The sequence below is a fragment of the Siniperca chuatsi genome, linkage group LG17, assembly GCF_020085105.1.
Source record: "Siniperca chuatsi isolate FFG_IHB_CAS linkage group LG17, ASM2008510v1, whole genome shotgun sequence".
Classification (NCBI taxonomy): Eukaryota; Metazoa; Chordata; class Actinopteri; order Centrarchiformes; family Sinipercidae; genus Siniperca; species Siniperca chuatsi.
This window is the reverse complement of record NC_058058.1, coordinates 11,462,986-11,480,182: the sequence shown is the minus strand read 5'-3', so window position 1 is coordinate 11,480,182 and position 17,197 is coordinate 11,462,986. Positions and strand designations below refer to the sequence as shown.

The window sequence follows — 17,197 nt, the reverse complement described above, 5'->3', positions numbered from 1 at the left end:
AAGAACTGGCTAAACTTTCTAAACCTTTAGTTAAATTTAAAAATATCAAGGTTGTTATTAATTTTGCTGACAAAGATTAGGAGAATACAAATGTAAGTGAAAGCTGTTGATCATCTTGATCAGAAAATGTGTTGAAGTGGCTTATTCTGAGTTATGATGTGAAACATCAACTCAAAACCAGTTTATGTGACTAAGCAGCCTAAAAATACAGTTCTCCATCTTTGTAAATGCAGCTACTATATTTTACTGAATGACTTTTTACAAATAAGCACTTTACTGTATTTTTTTATTTTTTATTTTGCATCAGTAAATTAAACCTTTTGATGCAAGTAACCCAAGAAGTTGAGAGGTAGTTTACTACATTTGGGCTAATAATTCATGATAACTCAAAACCTTAAAATATATGATGTGTGCATGCTATTAGCTGAGCTTCTGTGATGATGAACCACTAAATACAGTATATTAATTCGTAAACATTTGTAAAATCACTTTACTGTATAGAAACTGTGTATACCCAATCACTACAACAGCATTTTTTAATTATTGTTACTTGTATTTAGCTAGCAGCGCAAATAACAAAATGCAGTTAATGCACTGATAATGTCAGGTTTTTTTTTGCTGATTTGCAGCCAAACTATTCAAGCATAACATTGTAACACAACAGTAAAGGTTGATTATATGCAGAGTTTTAAGAAAAAATAATTGTAAGTCCCAGATTTGAGCAGTCAAAGAGAAAATTTCTTTATTTTGTCCCCTCCTATTTTATTGTACCCACAAATATGGTGGCCTCTAAGGACCAAACACATGCAAGAATGAAAGCCCAGCGCTCAAAATCATAAAATGCTGCAAATCCCAAAATACATACACAAACATTAAGTTTGTGAGTAATGCACTCCAAAATTAGAAACAGTTCAAATATCGAAACTATCTAAGCTTCAGTATTTTTGCTGTCATTTCCGTCTTCTATGTTCCTTCTCTTGCTGCACATTTCTATTGCTTGTGTTTTAGTATTTGCAGCCTTTAGGGCGCATTTCTCTTGATCAAAATAATACTTAATTTAACCATGAAAGCACCTTACTGAAGTGAAAAGTTTGTTTTTACATTCACGCTTGTTTGCATTTTTGTCCTTAAGGGCCACCGTACACACTCTGTAGTAAGGCAAAATTGCAAAGAGCGTCATTGTCCTGATTAACACATTTATTCTTGTGTCAATGCTCCATGCACTGTGTTTGTAGATCAGAAAACAAGATTTTCATGTCTGGATTTTTGTGTGTGCTTGGACAAAAAATTCAGCAGATTAGGATCTTTGTGTTTCTGATTGCTAAGACATTATTAACATTATTGCTGTTGTTGAAGAAACCTTGCTCGCAATAATGTTTCACACTTTTCTCCTCACATGCCTTCTAATCCACCTCTTCCCTTTTGGTTTGGGCTCCAACATTTTGTTTTCTCCCCACAGTGTTGGCTCTCCGTCCAACCTGCTCTTGGGTAGAGATGAGTGGTTGGGCCGGTACTGTATCACACTTCCTTTTTCCTGTGTTACTGTGCGCTTTTGGCTGGCTCCCCTTAAGCATGTCTGGTGCTGTCTGCAGTTAAACAGGAAAGAGACGTAGTTCCGGTTTCCACCATGTTCTCTAACCCAAGATTATTTTCTGTTTGTCATCTGTAGTTTCTTCACCTCATAGCTGACTCACTGCGAACCACCATGTCACACGAATCATTTCATGCTTCCAGGGCTGTTGTGTTGATCTTTTGGGAGCAGTGGGGGTGCTACTTCTGCTTTGAAGGCTCAGAATTTATTGGATTATTGAATAATCGAGTGTGGCTTTTCCCTGTTGGTGCTGTGCCTTGTAATGTGGGTTTCTGTCTTGACGCGAGTGACCTTCTCGTTTTTCATAAGCCTTTGTCAAGTAGCTAATCATTTGTATGTTGTTGTTTTTTTTGATTTTTTTTTCTCACCTTTCTTCTTCGTTCTGTCCCTTACCTTCCATTTTCTTCCTCTGTCCTTCCTTTTGTTCTCAGGCCTGTGACGCATATACCTCAAGGCACCATGCTAACCGTCAATACGAACTCCAGCGTGAGCATCAAGTCGGAGCCTGTTTCGCCCGGCCGGGATCGTAGCACCCCTTGTCCCCCTCCATCTTCCAACACGCCGTCCTCGACCTCAGGAGGAGCCATCCTGACCGCACCGCCACAGTACCCTGGCTCCCTGTTGTGCCTGGAGCCCCCGACCGGCCGCTCTCCTGCAGACAGTGTAAGCAGCAACGGCAGCTCCTTTGAAGGCAGCGATCGTGATGACACCGGTGCAGCTGGCGGCAGCGGAGGTGCAGGTGGAGGTGGCGGCGGCGGTGCTACCGGAAGCGGCGGTACCGCCAGCCGGTCCGTGCCGCCCGACTTCAGCCCCTCGGCCGAGCTCCTCAGGGCGTCGAACGAACCAGACCAGGAGGGAGGAAACATCAAGCGCATGAGATTGGACGCCTGGGTCACATAGAGTAGCTTGCACCACCCCTCTGCACCTACAGCGAAGTTTTGGTGACACTTAAACACCCACAACACACACCCACACCCATCCTTAAACTCCCACTGCCCCGACCCCACTGCCATGTGACACTATCATCATACATCTGCCTCTGTCCAAAATCATACAACTCAGCTGCATCACCCAGACTTATGAGGCTTTGCCAAAAAAACATTTTAAAAAATCATTTGGGCATCACACTCTGAGTGAAGAGAGGATGGCTTAGTGCTCAGCTGGATATTTTGTCCCGGGTAGGCCCTTGAATAGAGGGACAGTAGATTTTTAAAGCCTTCTTGCTTGAATGGACTCCCGTATAGTAGTTTCTTTTGGTAGAAGTGAGGTGTTAAACCTTTTTGCAATCTGACGAAACCATAAAAACATTTCTCTTTCACATGGTTTCTGCATAACCTTCATGTATTTACATCGAGCTCTGCTACATTGTTCACAATGTGATTGGTGGCTTGTCGACATTATGGGACTTCTGCCGTATGACTCACCACTTCTTGCTCTTTGAAATCCAACATTGCTTGGATTGTGTGCTGTCCATTCTTCCATAAGTCACTTCCAAACTGCACTTTTGGATATAACTTAATCTGGACAAGTTTAAGGACTGAGCTTTTATCTGGCACTGAGCAAACAGACTCAAGCCCGGTCTTGTAGGTAAGGATACTTCACCATGAATGGTTCTTTCCGCCGCCACATTGACCGACAGCCTAACAGCCCTCAGGTGGCACTCTGCGGCTGTGGATTTGAGGACCTTGCCAGAGTGCCAATATCAACCTCTCTTCAACAAAAAAATGCCAAATGCCTCTCGCACTCGGTGCAGGGACACTGACGAATTATCACTCGCACTGTCACGGAAAACGAGAACTAGAAACTGTTTGATGCTTTTCAGGCTTTGAATTTGCCGCCACTCTCTCTCCTCAGACTGGGTGCTCCTCCCGTCCTCTCACGTCATCTCCTCTGGAACTTGGATGGAAATTATTGCACCAGAAATCCAGCCAGTCACTCAGCTTATTACCCAGGAGTAGATGCCATCCAGTTAAATGCATAGCAGGAGTTTTTTGAGCCTCTGGTGGCTTTTTTTTTTTGGGTAGGGAAGTATTTGGTTCCTTCAGTCCAAGTGTTCTTTATCTGTTGGTATTTGAAAAAAAATAAATAAAAAATCTGTTTTGAAGGTCCGATAGTTGTCCAGAAGTAGGAATTCTGACTTTGTATAAAAATCACTCCTTATACAAACGCTTCGATGTCCTCTTTAGCTCTCTCTAGCTCTCCTTAGCTCTTTGCCGTGTTTCAAAAAGTGAAAGGAAAAAGACATTTTCTATATTTCTACCGCTTCAGTTGGCGACAAAAGTAAAATAGCTTTTCGGCTTCAACGACGTGTATGTACATATGAATATATTTGCATAGACTTTGCTAGGTATCCCTAAAAACAAGCAATGTGTTTATTCTCAGTGGATCTGTTTGCATATATGAGTGTGAATTTGATATGTTTCGAGCTACGGTGCAGGGGTTACGCCACACTTGTTTCAGTAAACCTATTTTATGCTAGTGTTGATGGTGTGTGTGCACTTTCTGTCCCTCAGTCACAGAGGCCTGCTTGGTTGTGGTGTCATCATATTCTCCTACCACACATTTTTAAAACCCACGATCAAAGTATAATTGTCCATAACCACCTTAACATGAAATGATTAGGACACTGCCATTCACTTTATAGTGTAGTTAAGAGATAAAACGCACTTCTTTGACGCATATTTTGATCGACAGAATCACGTAAAATCTTTTCCACTTTAAGCAGACACAGATTATGCCTTTTTTCACTTTGAAATTAAGTCAAGACGTTGGCTACCAAGTGCTGTGTTTGTAGTTTAATTGTATGTTTTCTAGTACAAATTAGTTTTGTCAGAACCATTTCAAGTTTGTGTATGAGTGTGTGTGTACACAGGTTGTTTATAGCCTACAAATAGGAAGTTTCTCCTGATTGCTTGACCTTTTTCTTTTTTCCTTGAGACGATGCTCAAAGTGCAGACTGGTGTGTCAGCTGTTTTATCTACTTAAACAATCCCACGCTTTACACAAGAAGTGGACATGGCGGCTTTTAAGAATTGATGCCTTTTGGTGCGATTAGTCACAGCAGAATGTGAAACCAGTGTTTGACACCGACACTGTGTGTTTGTGGCGAGCGTCTGGAACAAACATCCTCATGCTGTGTGTCATTTTCACACCAGTGTTGTTGATGTTTTCCATGATCAGGTCATTTTTCCGGCCCTCATTCAACAGTGTGGTGGGTAGCTTTTCACTCTGCTAATTTCAAGTTAGTGCTGTTTTCTTCTTTCAGTCATCCTTGCACAACAGTCTAACATCCAACACTTTCAATAAACTGGTGTTGGAGAAAATATGCCCCTTAAACCGTTAAAAGGTTCAGTGTGTAAGATTTTGGGGGCCCTATTGCAGAATATGGCGATAATATTCATAAATTTGAAATAATAACCTGAAAATAAGATTCCTTGTGTTTTCGTTACCTTTTTAGAATAAGCCGTTTTTATCTACAGAGGGAGCGGGTCCCCTTCCACGGAGGTCGCCATGTTTCTACAGTACCCCAGAACAGACAAACTATACACTGGCTCTAGATTGGGCCTTGTGTTTTTCGTGAGTTTTGCGGCCACCGTAGTTTCTCCTAAACGATTGGAAGGGGAGTGTGAGGTGAGCCGTATTCAAATGGTTACAATCTGCAGTTTCAACGCTAGATGCCACTGAATCCTACACACTGGACCTTTTTGAAGAAATAGTTCTACATTTTGGGAAGATACTCATAATCATGTTTGTGCGGTAAATTTTAAGCTACCGCCTTTAAAGATCCAACTGATGAGTGGTACCAGCCTTCAGACAGAGCTAATGATCTCCTGTTTTACCATGCAGTCATTACCATTTATTTTATTTATTTATTTTTTTTAAACAACGCATTTCCTTGGAAGCTCTTTGTTTGTGGGCGCTGATGGTTGACTAAAACTTGACACCACACCGATTGGCTTCAGCATCCCGCCTCATGCAGGTTTGTTCATGTACAAAAAGGTTCTCTGTCCAATCTAGCAGTGTAGTCACAAGACAATCTATATGAGAAATGAAAACGTGCACCCCTGTTACTTGTTGTATACAATGTTTTTTAGAATCTCACTATTTTCGGATTAATTTGTGCTGGTGACAGTTCCATTGTCTATTATTATGATGATATTATTATGGCGATTTTATTTTATTGCTATTTTGTGTAGAATAGTCAACAGTTTTTTATTTTCTCTTATTTTATCTTCCTTATCATAAACATAGTACTGGTTTCCTTTTTCATAAAATTTTCTGAAAATTGCACGATCAGTTATTGTGGTATTAGCAAATGCAATGAAGGAAATACCAGTTAAATGCTGCAATTTTAATTAAGATATAGAATATATTTATAAAAACGGGGAAACAACTGAAATTAGTAATTCATGAAATTTGAGAAATGAAAATGCATGGGATGCAGGTAACAACAAGACTTATGTTACGTACAGTAATGATAAAGGACATGCATCACAAATGGGTTTTAAAACAACTCAGAATAATGTAGCATATGATATACTAAAGATGAAATTTATAGCTAATATATTGTGTTGAGCTAGTCTGCTTTGGGTTTTTGTTGTAAAGAAAATATTTCTTTGTTGTTTTTTTGAGAATGATATACAGTTTGTGTATATTTTCATATACAAAGTATGCACTGATATGTTATTGAAATTCTATACCGCTTTTACAAAAAAGTGTTTGTTGTACCAAAGTATCAAGTCCCCTGAGACCTTACCCTTTTGCGTATGTTTTACCGTATTTTATATATTAAATAGACAAACTGAGTGAAATGAACTTGAGTCTGGTTTATTTTCTAACCTGTCATGAAAATGAAAAAGGTGAACCACTGATGTCTGTTTACTGTGTAACAAAATAAAAGAGCATCTAAAATAATTTCCCAATGAGCAACATTTGGTGCAAGAAAATCTCCAGAAATCTTTCTAAATTCACCGAAAATGTAATTCAGTCCATTTCAGAGGTGCATTAGTGTCTTTCTCCTCTTTATCGTCCGTTCCCCCGCTCATTGTCAGTTACAAACATGTTCGATGCAGCTTAATTTCACACAATCAGTGATAACTACACACCGAGGGAAGCAGCAACTGTGAGCGAGTCAACGTCTGATAGGCTGAGATTAAACAATAATTTAACACAATAGCAAAACAAATCACACCTTCATTCATCTGATCTTTTACCCAGCTTTAATATGTTTTTGTCTGGTGTTGTCGTCTTGGGTTTTTTGTTTAGCTTTTAATAAAATTTGAGAGTGTTCAGATCCTGTACTTAAGTAAAAGTAGCAATATTACAATGCAGAAGTACTAGATTACCAGGAAAAGTTCTGCTTTTAAAGTAAAAGCACAGGATTGGTCGAAAAACGTACTTAAAAGGCAGAATAAGTAGGATTTTCCTAAAAAGGAAAGGAAAAAAAAACATGTATAGATTCATACAAAAATAATCCCTCTCAATCATCACTTAGGACCTAGAAGTGTCTGATTCACTGCTTTGTTCTCGCCAATGCCGCTCCCTCTCTTCATTCATTCTCGCTCTCTCGCCCGTTGAGACGGGGAGGAGGGGCCAACTTTGAATCGTGTTTGCAAACAGAAACCGAAAAATCCTCCTTATTCTGCTTTTAATGTATCAATTGTAAAAGTACTTGTTATGCAGAAAACTGGCCCCAGGACTGTTGGTCGGACAAAACAAGACATTTGAAGACATCGCTTTTGGAAATTGTGATGGGCTTTTTTTTTTTCTTATCTTTTGGATCAAGTAATAAATTAAATCTTAATCTGAGAGTTTAATCTATTGATTCATTTATTACATGTTCATACTTATGTAACGTTTTATAGTACTAATTGTCTGTTAAAGGTCAACATAGTGCCATATTTTGGGTTTCTCCAAAAATAAACCTGTCCAACAGTAAGGAAACATTAACGGATCCTTGCTCTGTGAAAGTAACGCACTGACTTTGTGGTAGACTGTCAGAGAGTTGAATGATTTCTGTCTTTTTGTGGTAAAACTGCAGCTTCTTTCTTCACCCGTGCAGTTTGCCCACATTTTTTGTTGTTGTTCAAGACTGGCCGCATTTTTGTTCCGACTGTTTGGTCTTGTTGAAACTTGCCTCATGAATCATGATCACATTTACAACTTGCCATTTCAACTTTAATTGTAGTCATGATTTTATCTTTGCTGGACAGGTAATCAATGAAAAGTAATGTCGTCCCCCCTCAGTCATCTGCTGCACAATGTTAAGTGTCATATTTGTTAATGAAGCTTTATTGAACTCATTCAGGGTCCCAAATCTTGATCAGATTTACTTTAAATACTCATACACTGAAAAAACAATCCTTCAAAAGAAAGAAAAGAGACTATCCAAAAAATAGCCCAACAGCTAATGCTGCTATAAACAAAGAAAAGCCTTTGATCAATAAAAAAATAAACAGTTGTCAGATTCCATGTCTTATTTTTCTGTCTTCATTTTGCTGCATCACATCCAAACACTGGATGCCTCATACTGAAACTATTCAGCCTCAAAAAACTGATTTTATTGGCTGAAAACAAAAAGAAGGTACAGACTGTATAAAGATTTGCAGTGGAACATTAGTAAAATGAGTAAATATACACTGTAAAAAGAGCCCTTCTTCAGACCACACCGCTGTAGAGTTTTAATTTGCATACAGATAAGAGCTTTGTTGACGTATGTAAACTTTTTCAACTTTCTTTCTTAACTACCAACATGAATAGTGTTGAATTTCTGCATTTTTTTCATAGAGAAGAAGATTCAAGCTACAAATGCACCCACACCCCTCGTGTCATTGATTTCTTTCTGAACAAAAGCCAAAGGAATGATCAAATACTAAAAATTATAATCCTTGAGATTTTCATGAAATCAAACTCCATTTTTGATACTATTTATGTTAGACAATCTGAAGCCAGTGCAGGAATGACGGATTCCGCCACTACAGAAAAAATGCCTGAGTGTTGTGTCATGATATTACAGCTGTTTGTCTCTTAACTCCTCACCGCCTCTGGACGTTGCCCTTTAACCCCACCAGCGCTGCCTGGGAGGAGGAGCTGTCGTGGGCGGTGTGACGTCGAAAACCGCCCCTTCTCCGACTGACGAACAGATGTAGTACAGGTTGGCGCAAAGCATGACCAGTATGGGGAAGAAGGAGAAGCCGAAGCCGAAGCCCCTGATGCTGCTGCCCAGAGAGAGGCAGAGCCAGTAGATCAGCCTGCAGCACAGAAAATAACAGTTACAGAGGCAGATGAGATGGGCGTTTCAGACTCGTTTCTGTTTGATGTAGATTTATAAAAATCGCCTTGATTTAGATAAATAATGACAAAAAGATGTGATCACGACCCACAGCATCTCGTACACCCACTCTCCCTTTTCAGCAGGAACATAGGCGGCTTAGCTCCCTCATGCCTTTCATCAGCTTTTGTATCAAATGCTTGACGACTCAAATGATCTGGATTAATAACTTAATAGATGCTTTTTTACTCGTTCTAATTTCCCCTCATCCTGCATTTGATTCTGCCTGAGAATATTTTTTCAGAGCCCACAGTAGTCACAGCTGAAACTTGATGCTGAAATGCAAAAATACATCCAGAACCTGGTTTGTACAAATCAGTATTAGAGCTTAGAGGGCTTGTTGTTTTTCAGTAGATGACTGGTTACTTGAATTGTTCATTGAAAGAATATGTGCAGATATGTGCAGAAATTTGCATTTAAATGCGATATGGCGAACACTGTGACGCCATCTTTTCTTAATTTTTCTGTTTGAGTCTGTATCTGTGAGTCGACCCTGTGATCGCCAATGTAGATAACTTAATAAAATCTTTAATTATGTGGTACTGTACTGTAGTTGTGTGTCCCCACCTCCTAACCCCAACTCACTTGTAGTTCTTGTAGTGGTTTATCAGTGTACTGTTAGTGTGAATGTTTTTCCTTAATGTATAATCCTGTGTAAAAGCAAAACTGTAAAAGATTTAAGAAAAGAAAAGAGTCTGGTTTGTAAACTTCAGACTTGCACAGTGGCGAATAAATTTATTTGACATGTAACCCTATGATTTATCAGACGGGTTTAAAACACATCGCCAGTTCAACCAGTTTATTTGGAAGTGGAAAAGGTGACTGTATCTAATGATCAGCACTGCGAAGCTTTGAATGTACGGCCACAGTGAGTACAACAGACAGACTGGGTAATAAGTTAAATATTCACCTACATTTTTACTCCAACACACAGTCAGTGGTTTAGATGTGGGTTTGTATTCATCCCTGTCTTGTGTCATATTTGTGTATTTCAGCTATTCAAATAATGTGAAGACCAACAGTTTATTTCCTTCACGAGCCAAAGTGCAACCAAAAGCCAAACTGATTATAGCATCAGAATATTGTATATGAAATACACATTAAAGGCTTTTGAAAATACAAACAAAAATTGTTTGTTTTATCCATAAAGATACAAATATTTATGTTTTGAAGAAGACAGGAGCGTGGAGAGAGCTATGAGCGAGGATGCACAGGTATATCTTTTGCCAAAGTCTTTTCCCCACCCGTGACGTAGAAAAGAGGCGTTACCAATAGACAGATAATGCAGCTGTGCCACACGTCATATTTAATTCACGTCACTTTAAAATGACAGCTTCGAAGTGAGGATATCAGTTTACAAATCTCATTTTGTTAAATGCCCGATGCCTCGACTCCTCTCTCTCCTCGTGTCTCTTCCTTGCCTCCTCCGCTCGCATCTCAGGTGGGAGGGACTAAGACGGGAGGAGAGGAGGCGAGGAAAGGAATCGAGGATGTACAAACTGAGAAATGAGAAGAGGGGAGTGAACATGGTAAACATTATACCTGCTAAACATTAGCATGTTAATATCGTTGTTGTGAGCATGTTAGCATGCTGATGTTAGCATTTAGCTCAAAGCAACGCTGCGCCTAAGTACAACCTCACAGAGCCACTAGCATGGCTGTAGACTCACATTAGTGGCTTTTCAAAAAACAAGCAAAAACAATACTTGTTTTCCCATTAAGATCAATATATTAATGTTTTCCCTCATTAAAGCCTTGTTTAAAATCTAAAAGGAAGTTGGACTCATCGGTTTTGTGGTGTTGCATCATGTCTTGTTGGCCTTAGCCCCTATTTAGTCTGGTTACTGTGTGGCCTCTGCAACTGAACAGCCCTATTACACTGGACTAGTCACTCCTTTGCACAGTAGGCATAAAAAACCCCAAATTACTTTAAACTGCATTAATAGCATCATTCAGCAGACATTTAATAAGCAATAAGCAAGCGTAAACATCATCTATCTCTTCACCATCGTCAGTGTGTGACAGCGAGCACACATACCTGCCGAAAACAAATATGATGGTGAGCAGCGGCACCAACTTGACCAGGTCCTGGCTGATGTAGGTTGCCATGACAGCGAGCTGCAGGAAGTAGAAGAGGAAGAGGGCCAGCGATTCGTTGATGTAGTGCCAGTGCACCATCACCTCTCTGTTAACCAGTTCACTCTGATAGAGGGGCTTCAGGGTGCTGTAACGCAGCCGGGCCACGCCCTGCACCACCACACCTGCAGAGAGACGAGGGTTAATATTACCTGGTTTTATTCTGCGTGAAGCTTTTTTGTTTGCAGCTTGCAGTTCGTTCGTTTTAAATTACATTCAGTGTTTGTTTCAATGGACGATAAACTTAACACATGAACATACTGAGGTCTTACCGAGCAGGATGGGGATGATGGCGAAGAAGGAGCAGCGTAGAGTGTACACCACCCTGAGGGGGGTGCTCTGCAGCAGCGGTGAGTCAAAGGGAAGGAGGGCGTAACCTCCCCACACCAGGAGAGGGAAGAGGATCCCTGCGGCCACCGTCGCCAGAGCCAGCTTCAGTTTTTCACTGCACAGGTGCTCACAAAGGTCTGAGGAAGTGTGGAAAATCAGTATCTATAACTGTCTTTATTGGGAGAGTGACAGCGAGACAAAGAGGATGAGACTGAATGATTCATCTCAATACATGTAATTATATCTGATTAAGGAGAAAAGAGATCATTACTCTGCGCTACTAGACTCAAGAGTGCAGTGACTCACTTACTTACAGAGTGGAAATGTGCTTCAGAAAACACTTAAACCTACCTGGACTAACACAGGAATCAAATGAAAGTTGTTTGTTTATCATTTTGCATACACTAAATGACTTAAAATCCACATCACCGCGAGCTCTGATGTTCCTCACATTTGGAGACAAAGACATTATGTGTCCTCTGTTCTTCTCAACAGGATTTAAAATGACAATGACAGTTGAGTAGTTTGTGTGAGCATCTGTCCTTGACAGATGATAATCTTACTTAATCTGGCTTTAATTTGATTTAATAGCTGTTGAAAGAGGATATTTGGGCAGGGAATCACTAAATAGTTAGTAAAGAAAGATTAGGGGATTAAGAAATGGGACGTCCTGGTGGTCCGGGGGGTTTAAGGCACCAATCATGAGCAGTAACATCCTCGGTTTGAGTTCGGCCAGACACCTTTGTCATTTTCCATCTCTCTCCCCTAATTTCCTGTCATCTCTCTACTGTCTCACTAATAAAGGCTTAAAATGCCCAAAACAATACTGGAAACAGGACTTTTTTTTTTTTTTTTTTACATTAGTCATAATAATTGGCCTTTTTTTTTTTTTTTTACAGCAGACATTTAGAAGAGAAGCACAGCTCCGTTCTATTCAAGTGTCCCACAAAGCCGTGACAGTGAGGCAGCATGCACAATACCAGGACCCTTGAATGGAAGTCAACCATCATTAATTTCATTATTTGCGCCTGTGCTTTTCCTACTGTGTCAAAATATCTTCTGGGAAAAAGGCCTATGCAGCTGCTAGAAGGGAATACTTTAAAAACTCAGCTCCAACATCTGAGATTCAAGATTCAGTTGCCAAAAAGCACTAAAATCAGAAGCCACATCGACAGAAACTCAAACCTGACAAACAAACAGTACACAGACATGAGTATCATGAAAAGGATAATGCCATTTGGTCGTTTCTGGGAAAAAGAAAAGTTACTGTTCAGCAACAGTGTTGGTACGTTGGATTTTCCACAAGCAGTTGGATTTTCACAACAGTGATATATATATATATATATTATATATATATATATATATATATTATAATATATATATATATATTATATATATATATATATATATATATATATATTTATATATATATATATATTTATTATATATATATATATATTATTATATATATATTAATATATATATATATATATATATATATATATATATATATATATATATATATATATATATATATATATATATATATATTATATATATATATATTTATATATATATATATATATATATATATATATATATATATATTTATATATATATATATATATATATATATATATATTGAGAAAAACCAACCCCTATAAAGACAATAACAACAAGCAACTGCATCATTTTATCTTATTATTTCCATGTAGAAAAAAGAAAGGTCTTGTGTAATACTACCACCAATTTAAATCACCATCACCATGGAAATAATAAGATAAAATGATGCAGTTGCTTGTTGTTATTGTCTTTATAGGGTTGGTTTTTCCCCAAATATGTCAGCTTCAGAAAAGTCAACTTCTAACTAAATGTAGTTTTCTGTAGAACAGTGGATTTTGCTCTTATTGTGTAAGATATTACATGGGTGGTATACTTGACATAAAGTGAGCTTTTATGTATCTTGTATTTTGGATAATTCACTGGACACATTTTAATTAACTACAGCTGACCTGCAACACCGATCACCTCCCCTCTGAATTTCTTCCCTTCACCAGTCTTGTTCTCTTTTTGTTTCTATTTCAATTTCCTATTACCTAATCCCTATTTATATATTTTTACGTTATACATATATTGTTAATTTCAGAGGTTAATTGTTAGTGGAGATATTAAAAGGCTTTACACAAATACAAATTTATTACATATGTTTTTGCAGAACAACATCAGTAAGTAAAATGAGTGATTTTTTTTTTTAAACAACAGACAATGTGCAGATGTAGGGGGAATCCATGTATCTGATTGGCTGTTCCACAACATATGATCAATGATGTCATGTTACTCCTACACTTCACTGTTAGCAGGAGTAAGTTGTGTCACTCTGCAAATAACTTTTTTACTCCTTAAATGTAATTCTTGTTCTGCAGTAAAGTGTAGTTTGTGTCTTACACTCACAGTACTTGTCGTCCTGTTCTGTCCACTCCGGGTAAAATTGAGCCGCTGAGTCGGGCTCCATCTCCGGCTCCTTCTTGTCCTCCTTCTCTATAAAGAGCCAGCTCTCCTCAGGAAGCTCTTTGCTGGACGGACGCACAATCGTGACTCGTGGAGTGAAACCCAGAGCACCTTTCTCGGAGATCCAATTCGACTCTTCCTCCTCCTCCTCCTCCTCGTCTTCATCGTCTGCCAGTGAGCTGTCCCCTTTTTCGTCCCTCCACCTCTCTCCCTCAGGCATGCTCTCCCTCCACTTGGCTGTGCTCTCTGCCCGGCTCTGCTCCTCCGACAGGTCCCGGGTTCCTCCACTGATCCCAGTGTCCGTCTCTTCAGGCTTTGAAACTCTTTTTTCTGACCAGTCTGCATCACCGATGTCCGTCTGAGGCCTCTTGTCTTTGTCTCCGGGCCACGGCAGAGTGCTCGGCTCCAGAAGAGCAGAGCTGGTCATTTCCTCTTCTTCTTGATCTTCCTCCTCCTTTAAATCATCTTCTTCCTCGTCTGTATTCTCCCTTCTTCCCTCTAAGCTGTTGCTCTCTTGTGGCTTTTTACTTCCTGCTGTCTGTGGCTCCGCAGCAGGTGAAAGGGAAACTACTTCTGAGACTGGACCCCCGAGGACAGACATTCTTGAGTTTTTTTAATTCAATTCTCTCTCTTTTCAGTCGATACCTGTCTGTTAGCAAAGCTTCTTCCAGTTGCTAAAAGTCATTTTTGGCCACATTTGTTGATTTCTCTGTGAGGGGGGAAAAAAAACATGTTTAAAACAATGTCCGCCTTCAAAAAATAAAAAGTCCAAGTTCACGGTTTATCATCAATACAGCGTAAAGAGCAAATTTGAGTCTGTGCAGCTGTCAGTCCTGTTTGAGTGTAAGTCAGAAAATCAGGCAAATTCCACTTAAAGATTGCTATAAATACACTGTTACCTTAATTTAAGTATTGAATGGTGAAGAAAAAGACACCAAAAACAAGTATCACAAACATTGAAACGTTGTGGATATATCAGCATTATGTCCAGTTATTTGAAGATGATAACAGTATGGCATCTTCTCCTTATTTCACCACTGTTAATAAAGTCAAACTCATATATTAGAAAATAAATATACTTCAGGGCTGCAACTAACCACTATGTTCATTATCAATTAATCTGGTGAATACTTTGTCAATTAACCAATTAATTGTTTGGTCTATACAACATCTTCAAACTGCTTGTTTTGAGAACAATTTACTGTCACATAAGACAAACGGCAGTGGGAAACATAACTTACAGGTTTAATTGATTATCAACAATCGTTGCAGATGAATTTTCTGTCAATCGAATAATCGATTCATTGACTAATCAAGTCAACTCTAATATACTTTAATGTCCATGTGGGACTCTGCACTGCAGTTCCAAATTACAGACATAAAACACCCCAAAAGACAACTAATCAAAGTACATACAGCACTGCACACACCCTAAGCCAGCTGCTGCACCTTTTACCTGCTTAAGTTTAAAATACCAACATTAATGTCTCTCCAAAACTAACTCCCCAGACTGTCAACAATATGTAAAATTTGCAGCGGAAATGTTTTACAATTCAGAACTGATAACAGAGTGATGCATCTTTACTAAACCAGACAACTCCCCTATCCTTTCAGACCAGACACGCTACACAAACCACTAAATCTTGCTTCAATCAAAACTTTCACTTGTACTTTTAAATACTAAAGAGGCTAGAGGCGTGAGAGCAATGTGTCAGACCCAGCTCAACCCAACTTCGAGATATCTGGGAGGCCAATTATTAACAGAAAACAGTGATACATTTCAACTTTAAAGTGGGTGTCGAGCTACATAAACACGGCTGCATTCCTGCTCTCTGAGAACACAGGAAACAGCCTGGACTTTGCCTGCGCTACAGTACAACTTCATCACCAGCAGCTGAAATAGCTTTAAAATTAAAAGCTGTTGAGTTGTTGTGACTGTGACATGAAGGTGTAAACCATGGCTGGACTTGTAATACATTTGACATAGATTTGACACATGTAGATTTTATATTTTTAATCCCAAAAACAAAAAAGAGGAGAGATCTGCTCATGTGTAACAAATATTGCAGCCTAACAAATTTACCTGGAGGAAATATCTGCTTGTGTATTTCCTTCTCGGTGTCTACTAAACTTTTAAATCAGTCCTAAATTAATGCCATAATGTTTTACAAACACTGAAATCTTCAGTGAAAGCTGCCACTAAGACTTCCAGTTTGTTACATAAGAGTCTGAACTGTCACTTTAAACCTGATCTTTGTTTACCAACTGGTCTGGTTTGTTGTGAGGAGTTTTAAAAAGCTTTTCCAATCCTGTATCTACACTGTGGTGTAGCTAGTCAGGCCTGGTGCGGGACGTGGTTTCGAGCTAGAGCTAAAACTTGTTTTGCCATTCTGTATTTACGGCATCTCGTGACACTTTAACAGATAAAACTATCGGACGTACCTGTTCTTACTGCGGTCACATCACCGAAACAATCCGTAACTTTGTCCACCAGGAGCGACCTCACTAGTTTAGCTGTTTCTCACTGGTGAGGTCAGAAGTAACCTGGCAGGTGTGACCAGGTGCTCAAAGCATTCCGTAACCACAGAGGAGGCGGCGAGGAGGAGGTATCACTCTGCTTCTGTTCCCACGTACCGAGAACGTCAAAGATCTGCCCGCCTTTTGCCGAATTTGATGTCATTCCCTCGTTGTAGTCCGTTCAAAGGTCCTAACGGTCCCAACGGTCATCTCCATGGTTACCTACACTCTGTACTTTTTCAAACCCAAAAAGGCTTTTTTAGGAGCCCAAGCGGTGTCACGGGAGGGAAAAAAAGACTAATTTGTGCCCCTGAATTAGTAATTCCTGCTCTAGATTTAATAATTCGTGTTATCAATTTATAGTTTGTTGCTCTTGATTTAATAATTCGAGCTCTCCACTTAATCATTTGTGCTCTCGAATTAGCAATTAGCGCTCTCCATTTGATTATTTTTGCTCTGCATTTAATAATTTATGCTCTCGAATTAGTAATTTGTGTTCTATTAAATAATTCATGCTATTTAATAATTTGTGCTCTCACATTAGTAATTCGTGTTATTAATTTAATAGTTTGTGCTCTTGATTTAATAATTAGCGCTCTCCATTTGATTATTTGTGCTCTTCATTTAATAATTCATGCTCTCGATTTAGTAATTTGTGCTATTTAATAATTTGTGCTCTCGAATTAGTAATTCGTGTTATTAATTTAAGTTTGTGCTCTTGATTTAATAATTAGCGCCCTTCATTTAATAATTTGTGCTCTTGAATTTGTAATTTGCATGCACAA

The 17,197-nt window shown here is 39.0% G+C and overlaps 2 protein-coding genes across 8 annotated transcripts in view; one reads left to right on the top strand and one right to left on the bottom strand.

Annotated features, from left to right (window-relative positions):
• LOC122864907 (myocyte-specific enhancer factor 2D homolog) overlaps positions 1-6,406 on the top strand; it is a 29,405-nt gene extending 22,999 nt beyond the window's left edge. For 4 of the 6 annotated variants that reach the window (XM_044172677.1, XM_044172674.1, XM_044172676.1 and 1 more), the window contains one exon: positions 2,023-6,406. In XM_044172677.1, coding sequence (XP_044028612.1) covers positions 2,023-2,491 — 469 coding nt within the window. In that variant the 3' untranslated portion in view covers positions 2,492-6,406. Of the gene's footprint in view, positions 1-1,459; positions 1,511-2,022 lie in introns of all 6 variants that reach the window. The other 2 variants (XM_044172672.1, XM_044172673.1) reach the window with 1 other exon arrangement.
• On the bottom strand, positions 6,403-16,549 carry tmem79a (transmembrane protein 79a). 2 transcript variants are annotated; one of them, XM_044172679.1, is made up of 5 exons: positions 16,338-16,549; positions 13,839-14,604; positions 11,330-11,524; positions 10,960-11,182; positions 6,403-8,841 (listed from the first exon to the last, which is right to left on the bottom strand). In XM_044172679.1, exons 2-5 carry the CDS (start codon positions 14,494-14,496, stop codon positions 8,649-8,651), a joined length of 1,269 nt encoding a protein of 422 aa, XP_044028614.1. In that variant the 5' UTR covers positions 14,497-14,604; positions 16,338-16,549; the 3' UTR covers positions 6,403-8,648. The 2 variants fall into 2 exon arrangements, with proteins under 2 accessions (XP_044028614.1, XP_044028615.1); XM_044172680.1 differs by lacking the exon at positions 16,338-16,549 and adding an exon at positions 15,137-15,287.
• Positions 16,550-17,197: the final 648 nt, after the last annotated feature.

Bases quoted from the DNA above. Each gene is read 5' to 3' on its own strand.
- tmem79a (XM_044172679.1), bottom strand. From the start codon at position 14,496: ATGTCTGTCCTCGGGGGTCCAGTCTCAGAAGTAGTTTCCCTTTCACCT. The intron at 11,525-13,838 runs GTGAGTGTAAGA...ACACTTCCTCAG, and splicing joins AGAACAGGACGACAAGTACT to ACCTTTGTGAGCACCTGTGC. The intron at 8,842-10,959 runs GTATGTGTGCTC...TCTGTGCTGCAG, and splicing joins ATCATATTTGTTTTCGGCAG to GCTGATCTACTGGCTCTGCC.